This window comes from Bos mutus, chromosome 13 (assembly GCF_027580195.1).
Source record: "Bos mutus isolate GX-2022 chromosome 13, NWIPB_WYAK_1.1, whole genome shotgun sequence".
Taxonomy (NCBI): domain Eukaryota; kingdom Metazoa; phylum Chordata; class Mammalia; order Artiodactyla; family Bovidae; genus Bos; species Bos mutus.
In genome coordinates, this window is record NC_091629.1 from 9137318 (window position 1) to 9152651 (window position 15334).

A 15334-nucleotide genomic window follows, 5' to 3' on the forward strand; every position below is an offset into this window, starting at 1 on the left:
TGACCACACCAGACCCAGAAGTACTTAAGATTAGTGAGCAGAAGACTATGAGAGACAATCCGGTGACAAAACTTAATTCAACCTGAGAAAATAAGTCAAGATACTTCAAAGATAGTCTTCAAAATTGGAAAACTAAAGACTAATTAATATGCATCTGGTGGTTGGAATAGGAAGGAGATCTCAGATCTGGAGTCTTGAGATGCATGTTCAGAAAACTGCCAGGGTCATGCTTAAGCAAAATTGTGATGGAGAACACAGAGGAGGATTCAATCAGCAGTGAACTGCAGCAGGTAAGCTGCTAGGGCATATGGCACCTACAGTTATTTCAGATGGAAATAAGTAGGAGTGGCTTATGCTTTGAAAATGATCACTCTGCCTGAAGAATGGAAAATGAGTTGTGGATAGGAGACATCTGGTTCAGGGTGTTGCTGAGATAAGAAGTGATGGAGTCTTCACTTGACATATATGGAATTCAACTCATGAGATTTGATGACTGATGGATAGGTGATGAGAGTAGTCCTGGACCAACATATCAGTTCCTGGCTTGGCAAGGTGGTGCTGTTCACTGAAATATAGAATATGGGAGTAAAGGCTCATTGAGTGGGTGGGGGAAAGGAAGATGAGGTTAATTTTTGACACAAGTAGAGAAGTCACAGTGTCTGTCTATGTGCTGTGTGTATGTGTATATATACTCAGGAAGAAGACTTAAAATATAGGTTTGAGTAGCATGTTATATTGCAGAAGGCGATGGCACCCCACTCTAGTACTCTTGCCTGGAAAATCCCATGGGCGGAAGAGCCTGGTAGGCTTCAGTCCATGGGGTCGCTGAGGGTCGGACACGACTGAGCGACTTCACTTTCACTTTTCACTTTCCTGCATTGGAGAAGGAAATGGCAATCCACTCCAGTGTTCTTGCCTGGAGAGTCCCAGGGACGGGGGCGCCTGGTGGGCTGCTGTCTATGGGGTTGCACAGAGTTGGACACGACTGAAGCGACTTAGCAGCAGCAGCATGTTATATCATGGGCTTCCCTCATAGCTCAGTTGGTAAAGAATCCGCTTGCAATGCAGGAGACCCCAGTTTGATTCCTGGGTTGGGAAGATCTGCTGGAGAAGCGATAGGCTACCCACTCCAGTATTCTTGGGCTTCCCTTGTGGCTTAGCTGGTAAAGAATCCACCTGCAATGTGGGATCCCTGGATTGGGAAGATCCCCTGGAGAAGGGAAAGGCTACCCACTCCAGTATTCTGGCCTGGAGAATTCCATGGATACAGTCCATGGGGTCACAAAGAGTCGGACATGACCGAGTGAATTTCACTTTCACTTTCAGCATGTCATATCAGGGCTTCAGATATGGACTCGGGAGACAACAATGTATAGATGATACTTGAAATTATGAGCATGAAGAGAAAGCCTGGAAAATATAATCTGAGCACAGAGAAGGACTAACAGGTTAATCAGCATTTGAGAGATGTACAAAGAAAGGAGTAGGCACTCACTTACAAAACAGGTGGGGAGAATAAATATTTCTGAAATAGAATAAAGCACAGAGTGAGGAAATGCTAAATTGTGTGAAGTGTTTAATAATAGGGCAAAATTATGAATTTTTCTCCTAGAATCCTGAATAATCATACTGTAGAAATTTATATGTTTATTGGGCCTTTTCTCTTTGAATATGTGAAAAATCTTGCTTTCCTTGTATCTTCTTTAAAAGCATAGGTACATTATTGGTCCCTGGTCTGTGATTCTTTTCACCCTACATTCTTCAGTTACTTTGTATAGTCTTTGTGTTTTCATCTCTTGAAGTTATATTGCAGAAATTAAAAATACTTTGAAAGAACTTTACTGTTAATAAATCAAATATAAAGGACTATTTTGAATAATCTTCATCTGATTTCTATTTTTCAGCTTCACTGAATTATTATTTATAATATGAAGTTCAAGTGTTCTGAACTTGAGAATACTGTTCATTGTGAATATCACCCTGAAATCATATGTTTCACTTGTAAAAGCAAATTAAGATGAATTAACAGGGAAATCCACATACTACAGAAGAAAGAGCACTGTACTCAGCAGCAGGATATTTGAGTTCCAGTTTCTAACACCAAATTACTGTATTTCCTCATACATATACCTTAACTTTCTTGAGTCCAAATAATGTGATTTGGAAAATAATGATCTCCAGTGTCCCTTTGGTTTTTAAAATCTGGTGTTTTTCAGTTTATCTCAACAAACAGTGCAAAGTTTCCACTCAGTGATAAAGGACAAGAATTTCATTCTCATGAAACAGTTCTAATATTTAATATTTAATCTAATATTTCAGTTCTAACAGGCCTGAAATATTTGAATAAATTTTCATGACAATGTTCTGAATTGCATGAACATGATTAAACATAGGAATTCATATAGAACATTTTTATGTTGCTTCTAACTTTGCAGTGGTTTTCCTCCCATTTATGTGCTTGCTCTTTTAAAAAAAATTTTTTTTTCTTTCAAGATATAGCCTGATTATAAGGGCTTAAACTGTTTGAACATGGTATAACTAGGGCAATAAACATACATGCTTAGCTAGATATAGAAATGATGCAATTGTTCAGTTAAATATTTTCTAAAGACACTCCTCTGAAAGAGTAAATGCGCTGCCTTGGACTCATTTGTTAAGAGTTGTGGATAGTTACCAATAGTTTCCAGTCATAAGAGGTAAACCTGGAAATCAAAGAACAGAGAAAAGAAAAAGGATGTTTCCAATTATGGACTCACCTGTTACCGCTGCCTGATCTCTAAGAGACATGTCAAGTGATGCTCCTCTGCCAGAATGTTAGCTTTCCCAAAGATTGAAGCTTTGTGTGTCCTTTGGATTTCCTGTATTTTCATCTCCATAACGGTTCAACAAGGAACCGGAGCCTTTCAGTGTGACAATGGAGTCTCCCTGCCTCTTGACAATGTGTGTGACTTCACAGATCAGTGTGGTGACATGAGCGATGAACAGCAATGTAAGTTTCCTTTCTCTCCTTCCTCTAAGTCCTGTCCATCTTTAATCCAGGAGCTGCTGAGTTGCCTGAGGAAGTTCAGTTAGATGCCTGATTCTGCACAGAGTTAATTTAAATGACTTCAGTATCAATCAGAAACTAAAAGACTTTTTCAGACATAAAGAGTAGACTTATGGACACAGGTTGGGAATGGTGAGGGTGGGATGAATTGAGAGAGTAGCATTGAAGCATCATCAGTTCAGTCGCTCAGTCTTGTCCAACGTTTTGCGACCCCACGGTCTGCAGCATGCCAGGCTTTCCTGTCCATCACCAACTCTCGGAGCTTACTCAAACTCATGTCCATCAAGTTGGTGATGTAAAATAGATAGCCAGTGGAATGTTTCTGTATGATAACAGGTAACTCAAATCCAGTGGTCTGATAGTCTAGAGGGGTGGGATAGGATGGCAGGGGTAGGAAGGAGTTTCAAGAAGTAGGGCGAATACATATACCTATAGTTGATTCATGTTGATATGTGGCAGAAGGCAACACAATATTACAAAGCAATTATCCTTCAGTTAAAAATAAATAAATTTAAAGAAACAGATCCACAAATAAAAACAACTCTACTTAAATGTTATCATATTGCTAAGATTCCACTTGATGGGATGTATTTTGAATCAGTTTTTACTGAGTATCAAGAGGGAATGAAATGCAAAAAGGTAAGTTTAATGTTGTTATCCATGAAACAAGATTTTTAAAAAACTTAGTCATGCAGTTTTAAAATGCTGTGATGGAAATTATGAGCTTAAGTTGGAATATAGTTATGGGAATATTTAATATGAATTTAAGATTGAGGTTTTATTTTTGCTTCTATGATATCCCCACCAAGTAAGTTGGTACCTGTTGTACACAGAGCATAACTGATGAATATCCTTTGATTCTAAGGCAGAGGAAAAGAGGGGAAGCCTTAGAGAGTTCAGGGCCTTGATTTGGATCCTGGGTCAACCATCTACTAATTGTGTGATCTTGAACCTCCAGTTTGTTATAAGAAGTCATAAAATGAGATAAACTGATCTCCCTGGTGGGAAAATGCTCCTGATATAACATTAATAAAAAATTCACTTAGGAAGATATGGGTAAAGGCATGTATGTTTCTGTAGTTTCCATTACAGTATCACATCCTGAAAATAGACTGCATTTCATCAATGGAACGAGTGCCATTCCTACAGGCAGCCACCTTTTATAAACAACATTTTCATACAATTAAATGGGTCCATTATTGATTTGTAGTAACCCTCAGATACCTGGAGGCACTAAGTCTAGTATTTTAGAACAATTCAGTCAAACAGTTTCTGTTTTGTGTTCAGATATGATCTTAATTAGTGCTTACAGAATTCTTCATCTTCTACATACAGCTCTACATATTTGCTTTGTTGGAATTTGTAAATTCAGTCGTTACTACAAAAAAACAAGAAAAACTGGAAATCTCCTCTTTAGAAGGAAACAGGTGAGGGATTTTTCTCCTACAGTTTGTGATTACAATCAGGCTGTTAGGAACTATTAAACACAAAGTGCAACGAAAAAGAAGGATTCATTTATATTTGTCCAGTTTATCCAGAGGCCACCTGTGGACTCACTGCCCTTTCTTTGGCTGTCTGGCAGAAGCCATTACTATTCTTTGAGCAGCAAAGGGAAACCACTTGGCTAGTTTGACCAGAAGTGCAAAGTCCCTTCCATTAATAATCCCTCTGAAGCTTCCTTTAGCACGATTGCTCTGATAACATGAGTGGTTCTGCTTTGAGGAAAAGGTTAATGCGAAAGAAGGGGAGAGTTGCTGAGCAGGAAAGATCTGGCTGCATGAAAGATTCTAATAATCCCAGACTGAGAGAAGCATGAAGGAGCAGATCTGTCGAATAAACAGATTTCATTTTAAATGTTACCCTGGGGAAGTCACCTCTTGGCTTTTTCACTTTTCATTTCTGAGAAGTTCCACTTTGGTATTTTATTTAAAATGGGATAGCCGTAGATAAAATTGACAATCACTTTTAAGCATGAGTTTCTTTTGTACACTAGAGGGAAAATATTGTGGAGGAATCATGATAGCAAAGCAGTTTTTCTCTTGAAAATTTGCAATACTAAACTTACAGACAAGATTTTTTTTTTCCTAAAGCTAACTTTATTATGATGTTTAAGCAATCACATTTTGGGGGAAAAAAGCAATTTGTGACCCTCATTAAAGTCCAAATAATGTAAGCTCTAGAGAATGGATTAATATAATTTTTTTAAATGAAATTGACATAGTTAAAATTCAGATGCAACTAATTCTATTAATAATTTTTTGAAAAATTTCTTATTTTACATGATGGTCCTATTTTCAGAATATTTAAACGTATTATTTTAACTCAGTATTTTTTTAAGATAGTAAATTTAGACTAAATCTTCAGAATGAAATAAATTCTATATACATGATATTGAGCAAATAAATTTTGAGCAAGAAAAATAATTTTTAGGTGTAACAATGATATGTTTTTAATGTTGACAAGAACTTCCCTTTACTAGAATTTATTAATATCCTGAGCCAGGGAAATAAATGTTGTGGTACTGCTCTGCTGCTAAGTCACTTCAGTTGTGTCCGACTCTGTGCGACCCCATAGATGGCAGCCCACCAGGCTCCCCTGCCCCTGGGATTCTCCAGGCAAGAACACTGGAGTGGGTTGCCATTTCCTTCTCCAATGCATGAAAAGTGAAAAGTGAAAGTGAAGTCGCTCAGTCGTGTCGGACTCTTAGCGACCCCATGGACTTCGGCCTACCAGGTTCCTCCGTCCATGGGATTTTCCAGGCAAGAGTACTGGAGTGGGGTGCCATTGCCTTCTCCAGTGGTACTGCTCTAGGTATTTTTAAATTATGTTTCTCGTGTCACATTGTCTGCCTCCCTGCAGTACCCCATTGCCTGGTCTTCCTCATTCTATTAAGTTTTTATTAGTTTAATTAAACTAAGCCATAGTTTCTCTTTTAGCAATCATGCAAAATTATTTGATGTCCGAAGGCTTTATTGTTTTACTTTTACTCAGGAACAAAACAGTAATGTTACTTATGTTGCTATCATTCAGATAACAAATCAACCATAAGATAATAAACTATACTATTGATACAATGTTGAGGTATATCCCATGCAGTGGGTCTCGACTACTGGAATACTGCCAGAAAATATTCTTAGATAATTACTTGAGCATACCTGAAGTTAGTTTTAACATGAACTGTTTAACATTTAAACATTAACTGTTTAACATTTATGTTTAGAGCTAAATTTACTGTGTCTAAAAAATGGAAAAATATATTCAGTTATACAATTTCTCTCATACTTACATGTCTTAAGAGTACTTCCATTTGGCCTCTTTTGTTTACTTTGATATGATGAGATATATCATAAGTTTTAAAGTATTACCTAACTTCTTTTGCAAACTTTTTGAATTTAGGAATTTTTCAAAAGGTATTTACTTCATATAAATCATTGTATGTGAAATGTGTGAAAATTACCTCAGAGGTACATTCTGAAAATCTGAGAGGTGATAGTGTTTATTCAGATGATATTAAGTAAAAACATTGTTTCTTCAGTAGGATGACATAAATTTCAACTATTTTTAAAAGTAATTGTAATTGTAGAAGTTCATTGAAGTATATGAAGATAAACATTAATAGAGTGAAATGTGAGTCTTCATGTGCAGTATTTATCTTACCACTACATTGAATGCAAAATGAATTTTCTCTATGCAAGAGGGATAACTTTCTATTAAAGGTCCCATATTCACCATTACAGACAGCAGTGAAAAGTGAGAAGATCTTTTGGCCAAATTGCTGCTCTGAAGTAGAGAATTGTTTGTAAGCAGCTATATAACCTTTATAATACTCATGTAATATTACTGCAGGCTGGAGTAAATGCCACACATAGTCAGTAATTCTGTAGAAATCACCAGACAATTAGATACAGAGAATTCCTTTGAATTTTGGTAATCTTGAGTAACATATTACAGTTAAAATAATGATTTGGAAATCTTTTTTTCATGTGTCACTGATGGTATCTGTGTCAAATTCTTGCCGATTGAGATTAAAGGCAACTATATGACAAGATTCCAACCTAAGTAACATTAGATAATTCTGGTGTGAGCTATGGAACTTCTTATTCCATTTGCTATCACATACCTTTCTGAATTAGGATTTTTCATATTTTTGTCTCATTGAAACTATTAAAATTAATTCAGTGTGAAGTATAAACATTTCCCTGATAAAAATTAATTAATGGTTTCAAATTGCCCAGCCAAATAATAGCACTCTTTCATGGAAATTTACTTTTGAGGATAATTAAAATTTACTTTTATTTAATTGGAATATTTTGAATGTATTTTTATCCTTTGCAGGAACTGGCCATTAATTTTTAAATTAAATGAGAGTAAGGGAGATAATTCTTTGTGAAAATTTTTTATATGCTGTCTACATGAGGGAAATCATCTAAACATTAAAATGTATGTGAAAGTTTGTGACTATGTAATACATAGCTTTCTTCAAAAAGGAATGAGATAAAAGCACTTAATCTTGGACTAGAAGGAAATTAACCTTAACACATAATGGCTATATATGAAAAATCCACAGCTAACATTATACTCAGTGGTGACAGACTGAAAGCTCTTTCTTTAAGATCTGGAACAAGATAAGATGCCCTCTTTAATCACTTCTGTCAGCATAGTACTAGAAGTCCCAGCCAGAGCAATTAGACAATAAAAAGAAATTAAAGCCATTAAAACTGGATATGAACACAAAAAATTATCTCTGTTCACAGAAAATGTGATCTTAAATGTAGAAAATCCTAAAAAGTCTATGAAAAAAATGTTAGAACAAAGAAACAAATTAAGACACGACTGAAGCGACTTAGCAGCAGCAGCCAGATTCAAAATCAACATACAAATGTTAACTGCATTTCTGTACACAATGAACCATCTAAAAAGGAAATTAAGAAAAAATTCCATTCATAAAAGGGTAAAAAAAAATAAAATACCTAGGAATAAACATAACCAAGGATATGAAATCTAAAAATTGTTGGCTGGAAGAAATTAAAGAAGACCCAAATAAATGCAAAGACATTTCATATTCAGGGATTGGAAGACTTATGAGTGTTTAGAAGTTAGTAGTACCCAAGTATCCTCCAGCAGATGAATGAATAAATAAGATGTGGTAGATACATACAATGGAATATTGTTCAGATTTAAAAAGGAAGGACATTCTGACACATGCTACAACATGGATGAACCTTGAGAGCAATTATATTAAGTGAAATAAACCAATCACAAAAGGACAAATATTTTATTCCACTTTTATGAGGTACCTAGAGTACGCAAGTTTATAGACAGAAAGTAGAATGGTGGTTTTGAGGGGCTGAGGGGAGGGAGGATGAAAAGTTTTAGTTGGGGGAAATGAAACAGTTGTGAACTTGAAGGGTGATGATGGTTGCATATTAGTGTGAATGTATTTGTTTTTTTTTTAATTTAATTTTATTTTTAAACTTTACAACAGAGCTATATACTTAAAATGATGCATTTTATGTATGTCTTAGCACAATTTTTTAAGAAAAGCAGGATTATATCATTAAGGAAAGATTACAACTCTGCCTCCTAGATCTTTCAAGAGGGAAAAAATGTGCATTATTAATATAGGCCCAGGCAAAACTGTGAAATAAATGCCTTCTACCTCTCCTTTTAAAAAATTTCTTATTCTTATATTTTCTGTTTTCTAAGAACTTCATTATTGTGATGACCTACTCATACTAAGTTAATCCTGAATTCTGCATCAATTTCTTCACCATTACCACTATTAAATTTTTTTTAATTCCTTTCCATTTTCTCAGAAGCATGCCCTATGTTAACTATCACTTGAGGATATTTTAAAAAATATTTTCCCCAATTACGGTGTTAATGATCACATCTTTGAATGGCTCTGCAGTAAAATTTTAATGAGAGAATCTGGCATGGTGGAAGCCAATTCAGAAGATACTCGGGTCTTCCAAGCAACCTCAAAGAACAACATAGAGACAGTCTCTTTTTGATGATAGTACACTTGACCTGTGGTATCACAAAATTAAAAGCAAAATGAGGAGTTTCTCAAGTTCAGAAAGCTCAGGAACATGATTCTCTGGATAAGTTCCTGCGTCCATTCTTTCTTGTTCCATATCCAGTCCAACCGCAGCATTGCTATAATAGCAGATAAATCTCCACACAGATTTTACTATAGCAAGTACTGTCAGATTTGAATGTAGATGGGTGGCATATGAGATTATAAAAGGCAAATCAACCACAATTCAAGAAAAATTGTTCAAATGGCTTAAAATGCTCAGTTCTCTATTGGGAGAAAAACGAGTACTTAGAAAATTTTCTGATGGATTTTTTGAATAACCCAGCAGTTATGAGATGTTCATGATTGCTTCTTTTTAATAAGAATGAGTTGAAAAATGTATGCTCATTAGATTCATGCTGTAACGAAAAGAACCCCTGTTGAGACTATTCAGAAATAAAAATGTTTTATTTAGCTACTTTGTAGCTCTAACAGTTCAAAATACATCATCGTTATCCTTGTTTATTAAAGAGAACAAAAACATTGAAAACAAACATCAACTAAGTAATTTTAACACAAGGTAATTTCTTGGTATTTAAAAACTGACACCTATGTGAGAATGTGAGTATATTTCATACACATAATTGTTGAAATACAGTGATAAAATTACTTTTGTGAGTATTTTGTAATCAGAAATAGATCATTGGAAACATTGCTTGGAGCTGAAAGAGACTTAAACAGATACATATTTATGCAGGCTATTGCATAGCTATTTGAGTGACACACATTTATATACAAATAGCATATAATTTAGTTCATTTTCTGTTCAACTAGATTCTTGGATCAGTAGGAGTCCATGAGGTAATAACTCAGACATTCCAGCAATTCTAACCATTTTAAAGGCCTTAAGGCAATTGTAAATTTAATCATAGTATGATTCATAAACTAATCAAGTTTCTTAGTTTTTAGGTAGAAGGACATTGCTTCTACCTGGAAATATTGGTTTCCTCAGTTTGAGTAGAAACTCTGACCTACCTACCGACCTTTAATTCTAAGTATTTGGTAAAAATGGGTTAGTGGATTAACAATGAGACCTTAGAATTTTAAGAATTCAGGTTTTGGAATCAAAAAAGACTTGGGTTCCACTTTTGGCCCCAGCATTCACTTGCTGCCTGCTTTGTAAGGTTGTTGTGAAGAGTAAACTGCTAGAAGTAGAAAGCCTATCACTGACCTTCCTCAGTAAATTGTACCTAGAATATTCCTGTTAATATTACAGAATACAGCTGCTTTGTAAAATCTTTCAATAAGGAATCTAGGACTAAAATTAATAAAACAGACCATTGATAGTAAAGCAGGTTGTGGCAGATTCATTTTGATGTTTGGCAAAACTAATACAATATTGTGAAGTTTATAAATAAAATTTTAAAAAAGTGTCATTTCTAAATTGGCTCTTAGTACTCACATGGATGATCACAAGAACATGCACCAGATGTATTACTAAGTAATATTTTAACCAAAATATGATTAAATAAAAATTAGGTTTTTGTGACTGGGTTGCCAAGCACTGTCTTATCTATTAGTCTGAATAAGCACTGTGGCTCATGCAACCAGTCAGGACAAGAACAAACTTGTCAAAGGAAAATCACCGTTACTAAGAGCTGCAACCCAGGGATGGTATATTTGTGGTTGAATTAACCTATTTTTTAGAGAGTGTCATTTGCAGATGTTGGATAATGGAATAAAGACCACTCTGGATGATTATCACAAGCAACCAGGTGTCCAAACCCTTTTCTTTCTCCCAAGCCTGTTGGATCACTTGTACCCAGAGAAAATGGAAAAAAAAAAAAAAAGCCAGAAAATACCCTTTTTTGTGTGTGATTAAAATACATTGTATCATTTGATCTTCATAGAAATCATTCAAGGGAGAAAGGACAGGATGTCAGTATTTTAGTTTCATAGGTGAAAAAAAGGGCTTGGTGTGATTAAATGGTTTAGCTAGGCCTTCAGTTAGTAAGAGACAAAATCAGGCCTAGGTCCTCAGTCTTATGACCTCATGTGTGACATTCTGTCTGTATGACCACGCTGGTTTTTATGTGTGGGGATTTATTTGAATGTCATGTGCAGAAAATCTTTGCATCGATAAAGTAGACTGAAATTGTGAAAAACTATCCAGCTGTTAATCTCTATTTCTCATTTGTTCCTAAGCTTTCTTTTTTCATGTATTGTATAATTTCTTAAGAAGACACATAGGGTTTTGGAAGCTAATTTCTTTTCTCTCTCATTAGGCTCGGATTATGAAAGATGTGATTTTGAGGATGGGCTCTGTAGTATGATACGAGATCAGAGTCTGCGACTTGGCTGGACAAAGAGGAATGGGCTGATCGGCCAGTCACCTCCATTTTATGATCACAATGGTGATATGTCTGGTAAATGCTTTGAACTTTATTATTCATTTTTGTCAAACAGTTGGTTAGGACAGTAAAATCTTGGCTGATATTTAGAGATTATGATTATAATGTCTAATTTGATATCTTCTTTAACCATATTCAAGATGTTTGTGATTCTAAAGTGTCATATTGTTGTTGTTATCTGGTTGCTAAGTCATGTCTGACTCGTTGCAACCTCATGGACTATAGCCTATCAAGCTCCTTTATCCATGGGATTCTCCAGGCAAGAATACTGGAGTGGGTCACCACTTCCTTCTGCAAGGGATCTTCCCGACCCAGGGATCAAACCCATGTCTCCTGTCTTTCAGGTGGATTCTTTACCACTGAGCCACTCAGTATCTAAAATGTCATATTAGATACTTATAATTGGGTTCCTGAGATCCCAAAGGACCATATAGATAATTGGGATTTTCTAGCTATTTTCTCTATCTGAAAACTGTGAAATTTAAATGTGACAATCCTACATAAATTAATTTGTCAAATATCTTTGCTTTTGGCTCGACTGATTGTAGTAATGCTCATTTTCTTTGACTGCCTAGAAAGCACTGATGGGTTGACCACTGGCCTTTGAGTTGGCTCTGGACCCAGATATTTATTTGTTTTATTTGTTAGCTAATGAATTCCATTCATTCACCATTTTATACCAGGCAATTAAGATATTTTAGGGAACAGAAATTGACCCTGTGCCTGCTTTCATTTGATAGCCTTATACGTGATATGGAAAGAGGTAATCTTTTGCCTGGCATAACTAATTGAAGGCTGGTAATTTTTTAAAGTTTGTACTTCTCTCAAATAAATACAATTAAATGCTATATATGAATGTTTCCCTGAAGATAACTTTTTCTTTTTGGCTGCACTGTGCAACTTGTGGGATCTTAGTTCCCCAACCCGGGATCGAACCTGGGTCCATGGCACTGAATGCCCAAGTCACAACCACTGGACCACCAGAGAATTACCTGCTTAGAGATAATTTAGAGCAATTGCATATTAATTGTTTGGAAATGTTTACATAAATAGTATACATGTGGTTGGAATCCCAGCACTGACACTTACTAACTATATAATCTTGAGCAATTTACTTTGTTAAGACTTGGTTTACTCAATTCTAAAATCTATCTTGGATCAGATTTAAGAGCTAAATAAGATATTTTGAGTAGAACTTGTCATAAACTATCTGATACAAAGCTGGATGGCAAGAATACACAGAAGAACTATACAAAAAAGATCTTAACGACCAAGATAATCACAATGGTGTGATCACTGACCTAGAGCCAGACAACCTGGAATGTGAAGTCAGGTGGGCCTTAGGAAGCATCACTACGAACAAAGCTAGTGGAGGTGATAGAATTCCAGTTGAGATCTTTCAAATCCTGAAAGGTGATGCTGTGAAAGTGCTGCACTCAATATGCCAGCCAATTTGGAAAACTCAGCAGTGGCCACAGGACTGGAAAAGGTCAGTTTTCATTCCAATCCCAAAGAAAGGCAATGCCAAAGAATGCTCAAACTACCGCACAATTGCACTCATCTCACATGCTAGTAAAGTAATGCTCAAAATTCTCCAAGCCAGGCTTTAGCAATAAGGGAACCGTGAACTTCCTGATGTTCAAGCTGGTTTTAGAAAAGGCAGAGGAACCAGAGATCAAATTGCTAACATCCGCTGGATCATGGAAAAAGCAAGAGAGTTCCAGAAAAACATCTATTTCTGCTTTATTGACTATGCCAAAGCCTTTGACTGTGTGGATCACAATAAACTGTGGAAAATTCTTCAAGAGATGGGAATACCAGACCACCTGACCTGCCTCTTGAGAAATCTGTATGCAACTCAGAAAGCAACAGTTGGAACTGGACATGGAACAACAGACTGGTTCCAAATAGGAAAAGGATTACATCAAGGCTGTATATTGTCACCCTGCTTATTTAACTTATCTGCAGAGTACATCATGAGAAATGCTGGACTGGAAGAAACACAAACTGGAATCAAGATTGCTGGGAGAAATATCAATAACCTCAGATATGCAGATGACACCACCCTTATGGCAGAAAGTGAAGAGGAACTAAAAATCCTCTTGATGAAAGTGAAAGTGGAGAGTGAAAAAGTTGGCTTAAAGCTCAACATTCAGAAAATGTAGATCATGGCATCCGGTCCCATCACTTCATGGGAAATAGATGGGGAAACAGTGGAAACAGTGTCAGACTTTATTTTTTTGTGCTCCAAAACCACTGCAGATGGTGACTGCAGCCATGAAATTAAAAGACGCTTACTCCTTGGAAGGAAAGTTATGACCAACCTAGATAGCATATTGAAAAGCAGAGACATTACTTTGCCAACAAAGGTTCGTCTAGTCAAGGCTATGGTTTTTCCAGTGGTCATGTATGGATGTGAGAGTTGGACTGTGAAGAAGGCTGAGCACCGAAGAATTGATGCTTTTGAAGTGTGGTGTTGGAGAAGACTCTTGAGGGTCCCTTGGACTCCAAGGAGATCCAACCAGTCCATTCTGAAGGAGATCAGCCCTGGGATTTCTTTGGAAAGAATGATGCTAAAGCTGAAACTCCAATACTTTTGCCACCTCATGTGAAGAGTTGACTCATTGGAAAAGACTCTGATGCTGGGAGGGATTGGGGGCAGGAGGAGAAGGGGACGACAGAGGATGAGATGGCTGGATGGCATCGCTGACTCGATGGATGTGAGTCTGGGTGAACTCTGGGAGTTGGTGATGGACAGGGAGGCCTGGCGTGCTGCGATTCATGGGGTCGCAAAGAGTCGGACACGACTGACCGACTGAACTGAACTGAATAATTTTGGTTTTCCTAGTTTTAACTCTCATGTAAGTAAAATGTTTATCTTCCTTGACTTTGATGACAAAAATAAGTTTTAAAAAATAATTTTTAACCATTGTTAGGAAAAATTGTTAGCCAACTTTTTCACCACCACCCTTGCTCCCTACCCACCAAGAAAGACCAGCTTCACAAACAGGACCAGTGATTCACGGCAATACATAAAAGTTTTATTGTGAATTCAATTGGACTATATGGTGACACTGAATCTGGTTCCCAGATTTTAGCCACTGTAATACCGTTTCCCTTTTAGAACCTCCCCACCATTTCTTCCTTGTACTTTACAAGATTTTTTGCAGTATACTTTTACTTACTGCAGTCTCCATCATGGGCAGAAGACTTGATACTTTGAGTTTATGTCATATGTAGCTCTTACTCTTTCTTGCTTGCCTCTTCATCTGGAAGTTAGACAACATCAGAATCTCTGCCTCTTTTCTGTTCTCCTCCTTTTTATCCCTATTTCTTTCCTTCCTTCCTTCCTTCTGCCTATTTTCTCATTTTGCCATGCTAATTTTTTGATAGCCTAGTCAAGAGATAAAGTGGGATCATTTATATCAAAATTGAGATGTTGTACAGGCAGACACTGTTTTTATCTGTATCACTTGGTTTGACTCCAGATCTCTGGAGTCAGACTCGTTGGGTTTGAACCCTGGCCCTGCTAACCTGCTTATTATGTTGTTTCAGTGTCCTCATCTGTAAAATGGAAATAATAATATAAGCCAAAAAGGGAAAAGGAGGCAAAATTTTGATTAGCATAGTAATGAAAGGCTAGTGATTTTAATAACAGTGATGTGTCTCATAACTACAACTAAATGTTAAAATATGTGTTTTTCCCTAGGATACTTTTAAATAAGCAAATGTTTTGCCTTCAGATATAAAGTGTTGAAAATGTTTATGGAAAAAAGCTATGCTGAAATCTTGTCTTAATTAAAAAATCCTTATTTTGTGAGTTTTAATAAAATTTTTTATTAACTTACACTTGAAATA

At 36.2% G+C, this 15334-nt stretch overlaps 1 protein-coding gene across 1 annotated transcript in view; it reads left to right on the plus strand.

The window, feature by feature from the left end:
* Window positions 1-2811: 2811 nt before the first annotated feature.
* Window positions 2812-15334, plus strand: part of MALRD1 (MAM and LDL receptor class A domain containing 1) — a 576646-nt gene continuing 564123 nt past the window's right edge. Inside the window, exons 1-2 of the mRNA XM_070382053.1 lie at window positions 2812-2989; window positions 11351-11491. Of these exons, the coding sequence (XP_070238154.1) occupies window positions 2812-2989; window positions 11351-11491 (319 nt within the window). The remainder of the gene's footprint in view (window positions 2990-11350; window positions 11492-15334) is intronic.